This window comes from Podarcis vaucheri (genome assembly GCF_965113315.1).
Source record: "Podarcis vaucheri genome assembly, chromosome: 13".
Lineage (NCBI taxonomy): Eukaryota > Metazoa > Chordata > Lepidosauria > Squamata > Lacertidae > Podarcis > Podarcis vaucheri.
The window spans coordinates 10,720,324-10,737,539 of record NC_138751.1 but is presented as its reverse complement, the minus strand read 5'-3'; the positions used below and the strand labels follow the sequence as shown (position 1 = coordinate 10,737,539).

General features: G+C 41.4%; 1 protein-coding gene across 1 annotated transcript; it reads right to left on the bottom strand.

The window, feature by feature from the left end:
* Positions 1-1,895: 1,895 nt before the first annotated feature.
* Positions 1,896-2,855, bottom strand: LOC309517415 (olfactory receptor 10G6-like; the record flags this gene model as incomplete). Its single annotated transcript, XM_082196652.1, has 1 exon — positions 1,896-2,855. The coding sequence occupies one exon, from the start codon at positions 2,853-2,855 to the stop codon at positions 1,896-1,898; it is 960 nt and encodes a 319-aa protein (XP_082052778.1).
* Between the last annotated feature and the right edge of the window lie 14,361 nt (positions 2,856-17,216).

The window sequence follows — 17,216 nt, the reverse complement described above, 5'->3', positions numbered from 1 at the left end:
GCTCCTCTGCAATCTCCTTTCCCACCTTTAGCACACCTTTGATTCCCTTGTTGTCTGTTTCGGGGGCCTAATCCAGCCCCTTCGGCAGTTTATGGGGTAAAAGCCTCAAAAAAAACCCTCAACAACTTCAACCCTAAAAAAACCCCTCAACAATTTCAATCCTAAAAGAGGCGCAACAACTTTGGTTGGCCCTCACAGCCCTTCACTTCATCAAATCTGGCCCTCCTTGAAAAAAGTTTGGGCACCACTGCCTTAACGTCATCTAGAAATGCATTTGGGAGCTATTCAATCCAGTTTCCTGATAGGCGTTGGCCAAATGACCTCTTTGATGAGATTATAGGTGTGCTATAAAATCACTGGTAAAATTACCTGAGGAATGGCTAGAATGTCTGATGGATCATAGGATAATTCGATCACTTATCAAGACATCATTAGCAAAAGCTTGCTGAAGCTTAGTTGTTATTATATCATTGCAGTTAGTTTCTGTTCAGGAGACTCATGGATATTTTATCAAGCTATTTGCCTCAGACGTACCTTCAGCTAGTTGAGTGTGCAGAGGAGATTCTGAAACTAACTCCCCTCTTCAGAGTAGTAACTGTGATCTTCTGAAGGAGATTAAACAGAGGGTGTAGGAACACCTTAACTGCTTTCAGTTGTGTTGTGGCCAGGCAAGTCCTGAGCACACAAATTAGATTTTCTTTTATTCATATTTGTTTCTTCTGAGATGCAGAAAGAAAAAAACCAGTCTGGGGAATACAGGTTGGCTATAGGATAGCTGTAGAAGATAATCAACTGAACATTTTCCACCATGACAGACCATTTCGTCTCCCCCCTGTGTCTTTATAATGTTGCAGCTTCTCTGAATTTCATGCAACCTCCTTACTTGTTCTCTCAGGATATGTGCACATCTGGGGAACATGTTTATGCCCTGTGGTTTCACCAGAGTCCAGTGTGTATTATTAAAACTATTGTTTATTTGAAAGTTAAAAAAATATTGTTGCTTGGAATTCTACTGGGGAACAATCATTTGCAAACAATTGTTTTGGCATAGAGGCTTGGCTATGGGCAAAAGTCTGGGGTGAGACAGCAGCGAGAAACCAGGAGCTACGAGACAGGTAATTGGCCAGAACTCATGGGCTGGATAGGACTGAAGGGGAAACCAGGGTTTTAACATGAAAGAACCACCAAGAATACAGAAACACATCAGAGCTGAAGAAGAACTGGTTAAAGAAGATCCAATGGGATGCCTGGGTGGGCAGTATCGGTCCAGAAAGTTCTTCACTGCCCCCTGCATTTCACTGGATGACCACATGGGGCACACACAAAACCAGCAACCATAGGTAGGTACCATCTGCACAATTACTACCTAAATTGGACTTTGAATCCATGTGCACAGATAGAGGAAGAGATGTGTGGTATAACCAAAGGAGACTTTGTGGTCATGGATGGTTATTTCCTATTATGTGCACAACACATTGTAAATGGCATAAAGGGTTACAATAGAGCGAGGTGGGTATTCGATGCTCAGGTTGTGCACCATGGTGTCTGTCTTCTCTTGCAATGGCCAGAAAATCAAATGTTCATAAACACTCAAGATCTACACAACAGTTGGACTGCATGGTTCTTTAAAAATAAATAAATATTTTAAAAAACACACACAAAGCAAACCAAAAGGCATGAAATATTTGTTTCCTCCAGGTTTCAGCAAAACTCCTACTTAAAACCATCATAGAATTGGAAAGGATCAACTAGTTCAGGGTTTCCTAGACATGGGTCTGCAAGTTCAAAAACAGCTGGAGATGCAAGCTTGGGAAACCCTGATCTTGTCCAATACTCTGCAACACAGCAATATGCAACTGTCCCTTATGAGGATCGAACCTGCAACCTTGACATTATCAGCACCACGCTCGAACCAACTTGTTAGGACCCTGCCATTTTGTACTGCACAATTTCTTCAAACCCACTTTCATCTCATTGTTCCTCAGTGTGTATATGAGAGGGTTTAAAAAGGGGGTCACTGCTGCATAAAACATGGCAATGATGCCGTCAAAGGATTCCTGAGACGCTGGCCTCAGGTAATTGTGAACAACAGGCACATAATAGATCATCACCAAGGTGATATGGGCTGTGCAAGTGGAAAAGGCACGGTGTCTGCCCTTGGCAGTGGGAATTCTCAGGATGGCACAAATGATATAAACGTAAGATGTCAGGATCAGGAGGAAGCAAGCCATGGCGACCAACCCCACGTCAATGAAAGTCACCATCTCATTGAGGGATGTGTCCACACAGGCCAGCTTCAGCACAGCTGGGATGTCGCAGACAATGAAGTTCACCTGGTTTCCCCGTCCGTATGGCAAATGGAAGGTGAGGGAAGTCTCTAGAGCAGAGTGCAGAGCACCTCCCAACACGGTGCCAGCAGAAAGGTAGAAGCACACACGGTGGTTCATGATGGTGCTGTAGTGTAGTGGTTTGCAGATGGCCAGGAAGCGATCGAAGGCCATCACAGTGTACAGGAAGCATTCTGTGCAGCCCAGGAAGTGGAAGAAAAAGAGCTGGGCTACACACCCTGCAAAGGAGATGGCCCCATTCCCTCCCATCAGCCAAACAATCAAGTTGGGCACTACCACTGAGGAAACCATCATGTCTATGATGGACAGGTGGCAGAGGAACCAGTACATAGGCTTGTGCAAGTGGGGTTCCAGTCCTACCACTAAGAGGATCAAGCCATTTCCGGAAAGACACAATATGTACATGAAGAAGAAGAAGATGAGCAACATGGACTTTAGGTCTTTGGGGTACAGGAATCCTAGAAGTTCAAAATGTTCAAGGACCGATGTTACGTTTCCACACGCCATTCAGGCAGTATACGCATCATGGGAGAACAAAATATATGGCGTTGATGGTCACAGATTGAAGGGCAAGCAAGTCAGCATCTTTTGGCCAGATGTGTCAGCTCAGATCAGTTTATCCTGAGATATTACCCCAGAGTGAACTATTTAGGATAATGTTTAGAGGTAAAAATATAGAAATGTCATTTTAAGACACTTGTAGTCTAACAACAACAATACAGTGATTATATACACTTGGTTTTCATGCTGCTCTGAAGAGAATCTGTTTCTGGATTGAAATCAATACATTTTCCTAACCTCTACTACTCTAAGGTATGGGAATTCACATGTCTTGAAACCATTATTCACCTGTGGATCTTTATACATCACACAAATCTTTATACATCACACAAGGCCCATCAGCTGAAGATCTCGGTGCAGACAACAATGGGAATAAATCTAGAAAGTTTTTTTTTAATGCAGTCTGCATGATTTTATCCATCATCAGTATAACATTCCTATTTGAAATACTTTAGCATTTGAATCCTATTCTTTTACCCTCTGATCACTCCCCAAATACTCTTTCCCAGCTTTAAGGAAGATATGACTTTGTCAACAATAAGCTTTACCATGTTATCAAGAACTAACGTATTCTTCTGAAATAGCTGGTCAGGTTCAAAGGAAGGACCCACCTGAAGGAAATGACAACTCTAGCTTTGCAAGGAAAATACCAGGAAATTGACTTTATCCTAAAGACCTGCCCTCTCATTCTCACCCTCCCATATTTATACCCTGTGTATCTCCTACTTCTCCTTTCCCCTCTGCTCTCTAGTCAAATTGCACTCCTCAAGTGATGGGAAGTTATGCCTGTGAGACCTGGGTTGTTTTGAGTTAATGGTGCTAATGGCAAACTCAAGAGGCCCTCATTAAAACATGGCTGATTTGGAAGTATACAAAATAATCAATTCCATGATGCAACCACCCTGTGTCCAATTATTCCCTTTGCAATGATGTTCTTCTGAGCACTTATTGGGAGAAGGAATATTGTTCCATCCATACACATACCCTTTGAGTGTACCGATTTTCCAGGGACAGTCCCAGAATTTTAAAAAAACCATCCTGGCTTCCGATGTGATCCTAGAATATCGCTATTTCCTTTGCCAGGGCTGCTGCTGTGAAACTTTGGGAGGAAAATGACCTGGTGCTTGTCCTGAACAAGGGCTGCTGTAGCTACTGTGAGGGAACATTGCATTGCCCCTCCATGGACGCTACTGCTATCCTCTTCCCTTGGGCAGATTGTAGCAGCTGCTGGAGAGTGAGCAAGAAGGACGAGAGGCGGCTGCAGCCAAGGCCCAGTACCATGTGACACACTGGCTCTGAAGGGCAAGCAGAGGTCAGTGCTGCACTGGGTGGGAAGAAAGGAGGAGTGGAGCATAGCACAAAGAAACAGAGCCCTTTGAGCAGAAATGTGGGACACCCATGGGAATGCAGGAGAAGAAAAAGGTAAGGAGCAAACACTACACATATCTGGAGTATGGACCCAGAAGGTGATACCAGCCAGCAAGTCCACGCAGCCTCAGACCCAAAAGAACCACAAATTCCATTGTCATTTATACCTTTCTTTTTGTTAGCTGCTCTCTGTTGTTCAGGTCAGGCCTCAACACAATAATGTAGCATTTAGGGGTGAAAATGCAAGCCAGCAACCCAGCACCAGAAGCAAAGATGGAAAAGATCTCCACAGCCACCATGTATTTTCCTCTGGTGCTCAGGTAGGTTGGAATGAAGGAGAGCCAAACACTGCAAAAGACCAGCATGCTGAAGGTGATGAACTTGGCTTCGTTGAAAGTGTCAGGCAACTTCCTGGCCAAGAAGGCCACCGTGAAGCTGATAGTGGCCAGGAAGCCCATGTAGCCCAAAACACAATAGAACATGGAGACTGACCCTTCATTACAAAGAAACATGATTTCTTCAGGCATTGAGTGCATGTCCACATCTGGGAATGGGGGAGAGGTTGCCAGCCAGAGGACACAGATTCCTACTTGAACAATGGAGCAGGAAAAGACAATGGAATAAGCTAGTTCTTTGCCTACCCATTTCCTCATATTGGATCCTGGTTTGGTAGCCATGAAAGCCAAAACCACCAATATGGTTTTGGCTAAGATGCTGGAGAGGGCCACGGAGAAGACAATGCCAAAAGCTGTTTGTTGGAGAAGGCAGGTCACCATATTAGGTTTTCCGATGAACAACAAAGAAGAGAGGAAACACAAGAGGAGGGCGATAAGGAGACCATAGGTGAGGCTTCGGTTGTTGGCTTTGACTATGGCTGTATTGCGATGCTTAATGAAGATGCCTAGCACTACAATTGTGATCAGAGAGAATAGAAGCACAGAGGAAGTTGAAACAATGGCCAAGGTTTCATCAAAGGCTAGGAAGTTTGGAATCTTAGGAATGCATAGATCCTGGCCGCTGTTTGGATACTGATGTGCTGGGCAACTGACACATGTTTCCATGTCTGAAAACAAAGATACAATGCATGACAGTTTGAAGCATCAAAAACTATTTTTAAGAATTTCCTCATCAATAATCCATCTAGCACAATGGTTTCCACCTAAAAATATTTAAGAACTTCAAGCCCAAATGCTTTTAACCTAGAGGCATCAAAAATAAATCTCATGAATCAAACCCATAATTTTCTACATGGAGGACATCTGCTCTTACAGTCCCCCTGCTTGGTCTAAGAACCACATAAACTGTATAGCAAATTAAGTAATAAATTACAGCTGAAATATTTGGAGTCCAAAAAGGCAAGTTTAATGAGACGTTCACCCTCTTGTCAAACAACCTAACTCTTAGAGGAGAAATCACCAATTCTATTCCACGCCAATTTTGTAGAAGGTGAAGGTAAAATATATATTTTTAAAAATTCTTCAAAATATTTTAAAGATAAAATATTTTGATGTTGTCTATAAACAATGAGATCAACACATCAATTTAATTTAAACCTTCCCTCCTTCAGCAGATTAATAACCATGGAATTGCATTGTTTGGTATTGTCTTAAGATTACATTGTCCACCTTTCTCATTTGACATCATTCCTTCTGGACATGGATCACAATCATAACAGCAAAACTTCTTCCCCTCCTTCTTTGTCTTCCTGTATCCAGAATGGCAGATGTCATTACATACAGAAGGGGGTGGCACCTATCCAAAGAGGTAGGCAAAGTTAAATTGGGGGGGGGATTTATCTAGTATCCAATATCAGGTGATTTAACAGTAAATACAAGGACTAATAGTGTGAAATGTATAATCCATAGGAGCACAGCTGTCACATACAGTGGGGTAAATAGCTGCTCCTCTAAGCATTATACAAACTCAAGGAAACTGCAATATTCATACCTAGATCATCTACCCTTACAGCTGTGCCATAATTCAGTCTAATTTCACCTCAGAACCTAACTGCATTTTCTTCAAGGATTTCACATATGTTCTTTGTTGTGACTCAAGGAGATGGGAATTAAAGGCACCCCATTACAGAGGTTCTGTTCCTACCTCCAGGGTCACTCTGAGAAACTAGTACTAGGAAACCACTCCATGGCTTTTGGGCTTTGGTGTCCCTTTAAGACCCATTCTGTGTTTTGTTGCCATTTATCACCTGTATGAAACTCTTCAGAATCATATCCTAGGATCTGGAACACAGTGCCATCTGTATGCTGATGATCTGCAGCTCTATCTCTCCATTCCATTGGAATGAGAGGAGGTGGTGAAGGTACTGGGCAGGTGTCTGGAGAGAGTGATGGATTGTATGGGGGCTGAATCCTGATAGGAGGGAAATGCTTTGGGTATGTGGTTCCTACTCCCGACCTGTTCCAGGAGAGGTTGCACACTCTCTGAAGCCAGAAGTTCTTAAGTCTGGGAGTACTCCTTGATTCTAGCTCATCACTAGAGTCTTAAATTGCTTCTGTGGCTAGAAGGGCTTGCACCCACCGTAGACCTATTCACCAGCTACAACTGCTCCTAGATGTACGGACCCTGAAATTAGCATCATACAAGCTCAAGAAGATTATAATGTTCATTTTCATTCCAAACAATGATATAGCTGGCATAGTCTTCAATCCAATGCCGCTAACTGAAGATTTGCCTCAGGGATTCCACAAACAAGAATGTTGGCCAATGCTGGACTCTCTGATAGCCATTCTTCCTTCTTAGTGTGAGATGTCTTTTGTGCCTCTTGATTTTTTTTTTGTATTTTGGCTCATTCTTTAATTTACTGTTAGATCTTACAGTATTTCTTATAGGACAACATTTTCTCCTAGATGGTTTATAGGCATAAAATAAAAATAAAGGGAATTTCAGTCTCACATGCAGTATCTTATCATGTACACAGTCAAACAGGCAGGGCCTCAGAAGCTGAAGGTGCAGACATAGAGGAAAAGTCACTCTTTCAAATAGAGTATTTCTCCATCAAAGTAGTATTCATGCAGATTGAAATCTTCTTATTTTAAGCCAGATTTTCAATAGTGAATATCAAAGTTAATAATGTGCTATTACATCCCATATTGGGGATAACCACAAATTATGGAATTCCAGGGACTGTGCATTTATTTTCCATACCTTAGTGAAGCGTCTGTGCCATTTGATTCTGTCTTCATTAATCATGAGCTCTTTCCCTGGAGGGGCCTGAGGATCCAACCTTCCCACTTTCACCCTGACATATGAATTATTTGGGAAAGTGACCAAGTTGGTAATATCCAAGCCAGCTGCTAACTCTCCATACTCATTTAATGTAATTTCATCCCCAGCACTGTTGTTGAATGAGATTTTCTGCAGGAATGAATGGAGCTAAGAGGAAGAGAATAAAAATATCTATAAAGCATTCTGATTAAGATTGTTGGATAGCACCCCTAGATGGAATCAAATCCTTTTCCTTTAGCAGTTAAACACTTCAGTTCACAATGGAGAGCAATATTTCAGTTGCACATGCAGGAGGAGTGGGAAATCATGAATCAGTCTCAATTCAACAGTAAAGAGCCTTCCATAAAGATATGTAAAGGACAGTTAAGCCTATAGATCTGTTTGCTTGGGATCAACCTTTGTCAAAACCCATGAAAGGGAAGGAATTTGAGAAGTCAAGTAAGAGAAGAGATGGGAGCTCATTCTCTCAAAATATTGGAAGGCAACATGAGAACGTCTGACTGGACCTTTCCTTGGTTTATAGAGTAGACTTGAGCCTTGGTGTTAGGGATTGGCTGGATGTAAAGCAAGGGTAGGAGGCTCCAGCTGGGCAACCCTCAAGGCTCAGAGCCAGGGGATTGGTGGTGGGAAAACAATGAGTGGTCAGTGGGAGAAGAGGGAGCAGACTGGGAGGAGAAGGTGTCAGAAACAGAAGAGGCAACAGGGTTAAGGGAGTAGGAAGAGGCTGTGGAAGACTGAAATCCAGACTCAGAGGCAGAAGAGGAGAAAGGAGAAAAGCAGGGTCTAGAGACAGTGATCACACAGTTGCTAGCCTACAAGTGAGGCTTCAGGGCCCAGAAACCCCTGGTGATTGGCAGACAGGGAAAGATGAGGAGTTGGGGACGGGGCCTTCCAGGACGTGCCAAGGTAGTGGCAGCTCCCTGATGGGCTGCTCTTCTGTTTTCTTTTTGATATGAGGATCCCTGCCAAAGCCAGTGCCTGGGGTTGGGGTCCTGGTTGTGCTCCCTTAGAATTATGCACCCGGGGCCCCCAACCTTATACCACTGGGTAACTGGACAGGTAAGAGAGACAGAGAGAATTGGGGAGGGATATGGGGAGAAAACGGTGGGGTTTGCAGTGTGAAGGAGGTGGTTGGCACAGCTACAGTTACTTAAGGTTTATTTTTAATTTCTTAAGTTTTATTCTTTTATTTCTTTACTGATGATTAAATGCCTACTCACAAAATGGACCAATGCAGTGAATGCTTTGTAACAGGGAACAATACCTGCCAAGGATCTACATATTGAGGAGAGAGTTTTCCTTTAGCATCTCTTATTTTGCGGATGATTCCAGCCAAGTGCATGCTATTTAAGGCATGTGCCAAAGCATAGACAGCATTATAAACACTGTAGCTGTGGCCAGTCATGCTCATTTCAAAAAGTGGTGCTGGGAGGTTCTCCAGTATTTCCTCTCCAGTACACATTTTATCAAAGAATGTTGAGAAAGTGGAATTTGAAAGTGAACAGCCGAATGCATCTTCCCAGAAATCTTGGATAAAACCATCTGCCTCTGTCAAATGAGGATGTACATTCTGAAGAAAGTATTTAAAGTTGTGAATCTCCTTGGAGTGAATTGCAAAGGAGATAGCACCATGGAGCATTTGTATATTAATATCAATACTTTCTTGAAGGCTATGTAATATGAAATCAATTTGGGCAGTTGTAATCCATACTTTTCCTTCACGGGACTTCTTACGAAGAAATAGCAGCTGAGTTAACTTCATTACCTTTAAAGTAACTGACAACCACATAATAAATCTACTTTCTCCGTATACAAGGACTGCATTGGCTTTGCTGTTTGTGAAAGTTGGTAACAAAATCCTTGAGTCATCCAGCATTTCCAGTAAGTTAGCATTATAATGTATATTGGGTTTAACTCTTTCTGTGAATGCTGAACAGATTCCATTCTTTAAAAACATTTGCTCAATTGTCTGTAAGAAACGTTCCCCAGCTTCGTTAGCTGGAGTCAAGAGTCCAACCCATTTCCATCTGAAATGCAGAAATAACTGGATAATTCCCTGATATTGAAGGTCTTCATTGGGGACCATGCGGTAAAAGGAAGGGAACTTGGTTCCATCATTTATGGCTGGTTCAAATAAACCATATGAAATCTGGAAAAAGCAAAAGCCAAACGTTTCCAAGTGGAAACGAGAACTCATGATATTCCGATTTATTTAAACACGCCCCACAGATATATAGAATATATATTCAATCTATATCCCAAGTTTACCAAGTTTAGGGACAGCACCAAACCCAACTTACATAGAAAACAGAGATAATTTTGCTCAATGGTTCCTGTAGATATTTATTGTTGTTATTATGGCATCATCACAGCTTCATTCTTGTACATATTGATTGTCTCCAATTAGAGAGGAACATTTATCAAGGCTAAGTGGATCATTGAACAAAAGTCCAAGGTGGAGGTGGAGCAATAGAAATTATTGATCATGCTCTTTTGCTTTGTAACCTTTATAGCACTTGTAGAGAGAGGCTGCTTCTGCATCTGCTAAGAACTCTCTCAGGAAGATAACTTGGGCAATCCTGAAGATCTCTATTAGACTGCGTATGTTATTATTCTCTGAGCACAATAAACCACATTGTATAAAATATCAGTAAGATACAGAAACACCATGCTAAACATTCCAGGAAAGATTAAAAGAACAAAAATGCAATCCAACAATGAAGTAGAATAGCACAATACTGACACCACTATATAATGCTCTGAAATCACTGGTGAGAGATGACAGAACAATAGCAAGAAAACAGCCTTTTCAATTAGCCTCTGAAAGTGAACAATGTTGATTAACATCATACTTTGGGAAAGGACTATCTTGATTTTTAAGGGGAGGAACATTTTTAGTTAATGTCTTCTGAGTACGGTAATTTCTGCTTATGAACCAATGCCAATTTCATATATTGAGTAGCTCACAGGAAGCCAGTGCAGTGCCTGCAGGATTGATGTATATGAATCTGCTTCCTGCTTGGCAGGGGGTTGGACTCGATGGCCCTTGTGGTCTGTTCCAACTCTATGATTCTATGAACCAGTCTAGGTGCCTCCTTTACAAACCTGGCAGCTATACAGAAATCTCCTATTACATTTATTAAACACAAATTGCCCTTCTTACAAACATTGTTGGATATGGTTATTATGGCTCTTTTACTTTGTCCATTTCCCCACTCCATATGTATGAATCAGTACATTCATACTGCAAGGAAAGCATGAAAACTCTGTTTTCCAAAACCCATATTCTACCTGTGGAATCTTGAAAAGACCTAAGACGTTTGCCATGCACCAGGAGGTATCAGAGCTAAGTCCCCCAATGACTCCCATTACATTTTTCTGGATGCCACACCTGTAGTTGGGAACAAAGTGACGTGATTTAAAGATCAGGTCCAGAGTGTTTCGGTAGGTCATCTTTGAATCATAATAGCTATCATAGATGTGGAAGCCGAGAGAGACATTGGGCAACATCCTGGGATTCGTGTTGATCTCATCAACAGCAAACACCAAGGCCAGGATTTGCTGGTAGAACTTTGTCACCACCCTGCAGATGAAGTTTGAGTGGGAAAATTAATCATAATCTAGGTATGAGAGTTTCCCCTCCTGCCTAAAATGAGAGGACAAAGCCAGAATAGTTTATTTATTTTTTAGGCAATAGAATAATCAATCAAGGAATCAATCTTTATTACGGTCCAGAGACCCATCAAATCATTACAAATCAATACACAATTCATACAGCCTACCTCCAGGTTAATCAAGCATTTTGTTTAGAATATAGGGCTCATTTGTTCTTGCAACCACCGATAAAAACTTTGCCACTGCTAACGTTCTAGCACTTGTCCGGTCTTCCAGTAGGAACCTGACATAGTGAGCCTCTGATTTTCCCGGGAATAATAATGTGTCATTAAAAAAGCTGTTGCACTTTTCTTTGATATCTTTAGCAACCCATGTTTGTTTTCACCAGCTTGAAAATTTGGGTATCGCCCAAGCCAAGGTGTTCCTACATCTGAAAATTTAATAAAGTTCTGACCAATTTTAATGCCATAACACATTGTCACGACTCATTATTCCGTCTGGTGTCGTCTGGGGTTGGGGGGGTCTCTACCTGGGCACGCAAAAGCCGTTGCACATTTCTTCGATATCTTCAGCAACCCGTGTTTGTTTTCACCGCATTGAAAATTTGGGTATCATCAACAAAGTTGAGTACACTTTTGGCTATATGCTTCTCCTGTGTTTTTATGCCATCTCTTTTCTCTTTCTCCTGCTCTCTTTTCTGTCTCTCTTTACAGAACTGGATTTTTAAAAAAGCTTAATGTTCATAGCCTATGTGCAGAGAGATTTCTAATAAAATCTCTCCACGTTCAAAAAATAAAGTGGAAGAGATTCCCCCCCCATCAATAAAAGTTATTTTCAGTCAGAAACAGCTTATAAGCAATAGATAAAATAATATTAATTACCGGTTACTTACAGTGGGGTATCAGTGAAGACCTGGGAAGGGTGTTTCTTGAAGGATAATTTGGGGACTATGTAAAAGATATGAGATGCCATTGCACCAATGACCAGGTCACCTGGCTCATGCCACTCGTGTGGAACATGAACAGGATGATTTGTTGCACATTTAGAACTTTGTACTTGGGACACTATATTGGGGAGCAGGAGCAACATCCTGATGGAAAATACACTTGTGTGCATGGACTCCCCTGCTTCTTTCTACAGTATTATTCCTCTTCTCCACCTGATCTAAACTAGACAAATTGGGTGGCAGCTGAATCAGTCAATTTGGTACTGTAAGGGACATGTATCCACCTTATTGTCAACTTGAACACTGTCACAACAGAATGCCTGGATGCCAAACAAGATGCAGTGATTTGATATGAAAGAGGGAAACTGATAAATGATAAGTAACAGAGCCCTGCCTTGTTGTCTATGGAGCACAGAGGAGCTTATAATCATTTCAGGATTGCTTGTTGATTCTTTTTTTCCACTGTGACATCTGGAGGACCAGCCAGGTGGATTGATTATTGTAATTTTAATAATGATAGGGGAGAGAATCACCTGTGCAGTATTTTTGGATTCTATGGCTCATCAGCAGTAGAGGAACTGCTAAAATATTACTATTATTATTTGTTAAAATATATTTTTTATTGATTTCCCAATATTGTTCCAATACCAGCCTCATTATAACAATACCAATTTTATTTAATTAATGCAATTATGAATGCCAATTATTCAAATGTCAAATTATATGATTTAATTAAACTGGCCCCCTTGCATGCTAGATCTGATGCTTTCATTCTTTTACATTATTTCTGTGTTTCACTGTGTTAATAATTTCCATTACATTTCATGCACATATAGTAATCCCACAAGCTACAGTCTTGTGTTTCTATTTGTGTTGGAATATTAGGTAATGTATATAAAGTTTTAAGTGAGGAACTCTAACTGTATCCCTTATTCTTTCCTGCATGTGAAAGGTTTCCCCCATGATGTTTTCCCATCCATATATGGTGCTATATCCTTCATTCCTACAGCTGTTGATGGTTGCCATTATGCCCTGGGAGAAGCAGTTATTCCACTGTTTCCAAAAGTCACTGCATTGCTTTGTCCTGTGATTTGGCTTCCAGTAAAAAAGCAGTGTTTACCATTTTTTCCAACCTAGATGGAAGGCCCTGAATCCAGACTGCAGATAGTGAATCCAAAAGCATCTGTTCCCGCAGCTGGTAGACAGGAAGCCAGATCTGCCAATGTAATTATATTTGTCACATCACAAAACCATAGGTAAGGAATGAACCTACAAGGTCATCTAGTTCACTCCTTGCTATGGCAGAATATCTAGAGTTGAGCTGGCCCCATCCTTTCCCTGCTTCCTAATCTGGGAGATCCTTCATTCTCCCACTTACGTAACACTGATCAGACATGGTTTGCCATCGCCCTAATTGAATTGTGGCAGCTATTCTGGAGAGCATTTAAACCTTATCAAGATGTGGGGACCCTGGATAATAGCATCAATAGACCTTAGAAACAACACATCTGTATTCTCTGATGCCATTTGGCATGCTTGAGATATTATCTGCCACAACTCTTTCAATCTGGTTAGAAGTGTAGTTCAGAAGAGTAAAAGTCTTGTCCTACTAGAGATAGTAATATCCAATGTGTAAAGAGAGATATAGATTGTAGAGCCCTCAACTATTTCACAATGTGTGTTCCTTCTGGGACCCTCTGCTGTCTTTAACATGAATTTGCAGATTATTTGAAATAATTGATGAGACTTTTTATTAATAATCAAGCACTCATATATGTACAACATCCATCAACTGAACGTAACTCTTTCTAAATTGAAAGTCTGACAGTTTTGCTATTAAGAATCTATTTGATTCAAAGGTACAGTAATACATGAAAGGGATGTATAGAGTGTTAGGGGAGGGGTAGTAACTATAGTGGGGAACACGTCATGCTCCTTCTGGTGTAGTTTGTCTACCTCTGATCCCCACCCTGCACTCAGCTCTCCCCTGTGGCTCCTAGAAGCTGTCAGTATGCAACAGCAGCCACACCCCAGGAAACAGATTCAGTGGCAGCCTACACCAGCTGAGTGTAGCCAATGGATCTCAAACCTTCAGTGAGTTAGGGAATTTCTCAGCATGCGAAGACAGGATATAGCAGATTGAGTGGATGAGAGCAAAAGAGGTCCAATGCTCAACAAGGTGGCTACTGAAAGGGCTGCAGAAGGAAATAAGGGGCAGATGGGTCTTGTAAACATAGGAAGGGAGCCCATCTAGGAGAAGGAAACTTTGAACTTAAACCAAAACTGCTCTACAGCTGTACGTATTCATGAAAAAGGCTTTGGGAGTAGAACCTGAAGTAAAATCTGTACCCATTGCCTTTGGGAAACTTTGGCAGACAAAAAAGTTAAGAAGCAAACTCTACAAAGATCCAGAGTAGGGACCCGGAAATTTATACCATCTAGCAAGTCCGTGTAGCCTCAGATCCAAAAGAACCACAAATTTTTCTGTCATTTATAACTTCCTTTGTGTTAGCTGCTCTCTGTTGTTCAGGTCAGGCCTCAACACAATAATGTAGCATTTAGGGGGGAAAATGCAACCCAGCAACCCAGCACCGGAAGCAAAGATGGAGAAGATCTCCACAGCCACCATGTATTTTCCTCTGGTGCTCAGGTAGGTTGGAATGAAGGAGAGCCAAACACTGCAGAAGACCAGCATGCTGAAGGTGATGAACTTGGCTTCGTTGAAAGTGTCAGGCAACTTCCTGGCCAAGAAGGCCACCGTGAAGCTGATAGTGGCCAGGAAGCCCATGTAGCCCAAAACACAATAGAACATGGAGACTGACCCTTCATTACAAAGAAATATGATTTCTTCAGTCATTGAGTCCATGTCCACATCTGGGAATGGGGGAGAGGTTGCCAGCCAGAGGACACAGATCCCTACTTGAACAAGGGAGCAGGAAAAGACAGTGGAATAAGCCAGTTCTTTGCCTACCCATTTCCTCATATTGGATCCTGGTTTGGTAGCCATGAATGCCAAAACCACCAATATGGTTTTGGCTAAGATGCTGGAGAGGGCCACAGAGAAGACAATGCCAAAAGCAGTTTGTCGGAGAAGGCAAGTCACCTTATTAGGTTTTCCAAGAAACAACAAAGAAGAGAGGAAACACAAGAGGAGGGCGATAAGGAGACCATAGGTGAGGCTTCGGTTGTTGGCTTTGACTATGGCTGTATTGCGATGCTTAATGAAGATGCCGAGCACCAGAATTGTGATCAGAGAGAATAGAAGCACAGAGGAAGTTGAAACAATGGCCAAGGTTTCATCAAAGGCTAGGAAATTTGGAGTCTTGGGAATGCATAGATCCTGGCCACTGTTTGAATATTGATCTGCTGGGCAACTGACACATGTTTCCATGTCTGAAAACAAACAAACAATGTGTGACAATTTGAAGTAACCTCAACTAATCTTAAGAATTTTCTCATCATTAGTCCATCTAGCATAGCGTTTTCTATCTGAATATGTTTCTGAACTTTCAGCCCAAATGCCTTCCCTCTTGATGCATCAACAATAAATTTCATGTATGAAATCTGAATTTTTTACATGAAGGACATCTGTTTTTATTGCCCTCCTTACTTTTTCTTAGAACCACATATACTGCACAGCAAAAGGGGAAATACATTACAGCTGAAATCTTTGAAGCCCAGAAAGGTGAGTTTGATTTAATTTTCACCCTCTCATGAAACAACCTAAGTCTTAGAGGAGAAAGCACCACTTCTATTCCCCCCTAACTTTACAGAAGTTGGAGGTGAAATATATTGCCTACAATTTAAATATTTGTCTTCAAGCCATTTGAAATATAAGGTTACATTGAAGTTATCTATAAAAAATGAGATCAACACATCAATTTGATTTAAACCTGTCCTTCTCCAGTGGTTTTATAACCATGGAATTGCCAGTGAGCCCAGACCTTACTAAAATAAATTGCATTGTTTGGTATTGTCTTAAGATTACATTGTCCACCTTTCTCATTTGAGATCATTCCTTCTGGACATGGATCACAATCATAGCAGCAAAACTTCTTCCCCTCCTTCTTTTTCTTCCCGTATCCAGAATGGCAGATGTCATTACATACAGAAGGGGGTGGCACCTATCCAAAGAGGTAGGAAGAGATAAATGTTTTAGGGGATTTACCTAATCTCCAAGATCAGGTGATTTAACAGTAAATAGAAGGACTAATAGTGTGAAATATATCATCCATATGTGCACAGTTGTCACATAGGGTGTGGTAAAGAGCTGCTCCTCTAAGCATTATACAAACTCAACAAGACTTCAATATTCATACCTAGACCATCCACCATTTCAGCTGCACCAGAATTCAGTCTAATCTCACCTCACAACCTAACTGCATTTTCTTTAAGGCTTTTATTGTAGTGACTCAAGGAGATGGCAACTAAACGTACCCCATTACAATGGTTCTGTTCCTACCTGCAGGGTCACTTTGAGAATCTAGTACTAGGGAACCACTCCATGGCTTTTGGGCTATTCTGTCTTTTATACTATTTATTTATTTTTATACTATTTAAACAACTATTTGACTTTTAGAAGACATCTGAAGGCAGCCCTGTTTAGGGAAGTTTTTAATGTTTGATGTTTTATCAATTTATTATTATCATTATTAACATTTTGTTGGGAGCCGCCCAGAGTGGCTTGGGAAACCCAGCCTGATGCGCGGGGTACTACTACTAATACTACTAATTTATCATATGTATGAAACTCTTCAGAATAATATTCTAGGATCTGGCACATGGTGTCATCTGTATGTTGATGAATTGTAGCTCCATCTCTCCATTCCATTGGATAGCGAGGAGGTGGTGAAGTTGCTGGACAGGTGTCTGGAGAAAGTCATGGATTGTATGGGGGCTGACTCTTTATCAGAAAGAAATGCTTTGGGTGGGTATTTCCTATGCCTGACCTGTTCTGGGAGTGGTTGCACTCTCTCTGAAGCCAGAAGTTCTTAAGTCTGGGAACACTCCTTGATTCTAACTCACTACTAGAGGGCTTGCACCCACCTTAGACCTATTCACCAGCTACAACTGCTCCTAGATGTACAGACCCTGAAATTAGCATCATACAAACTCAATCAGATTATAATATTCCT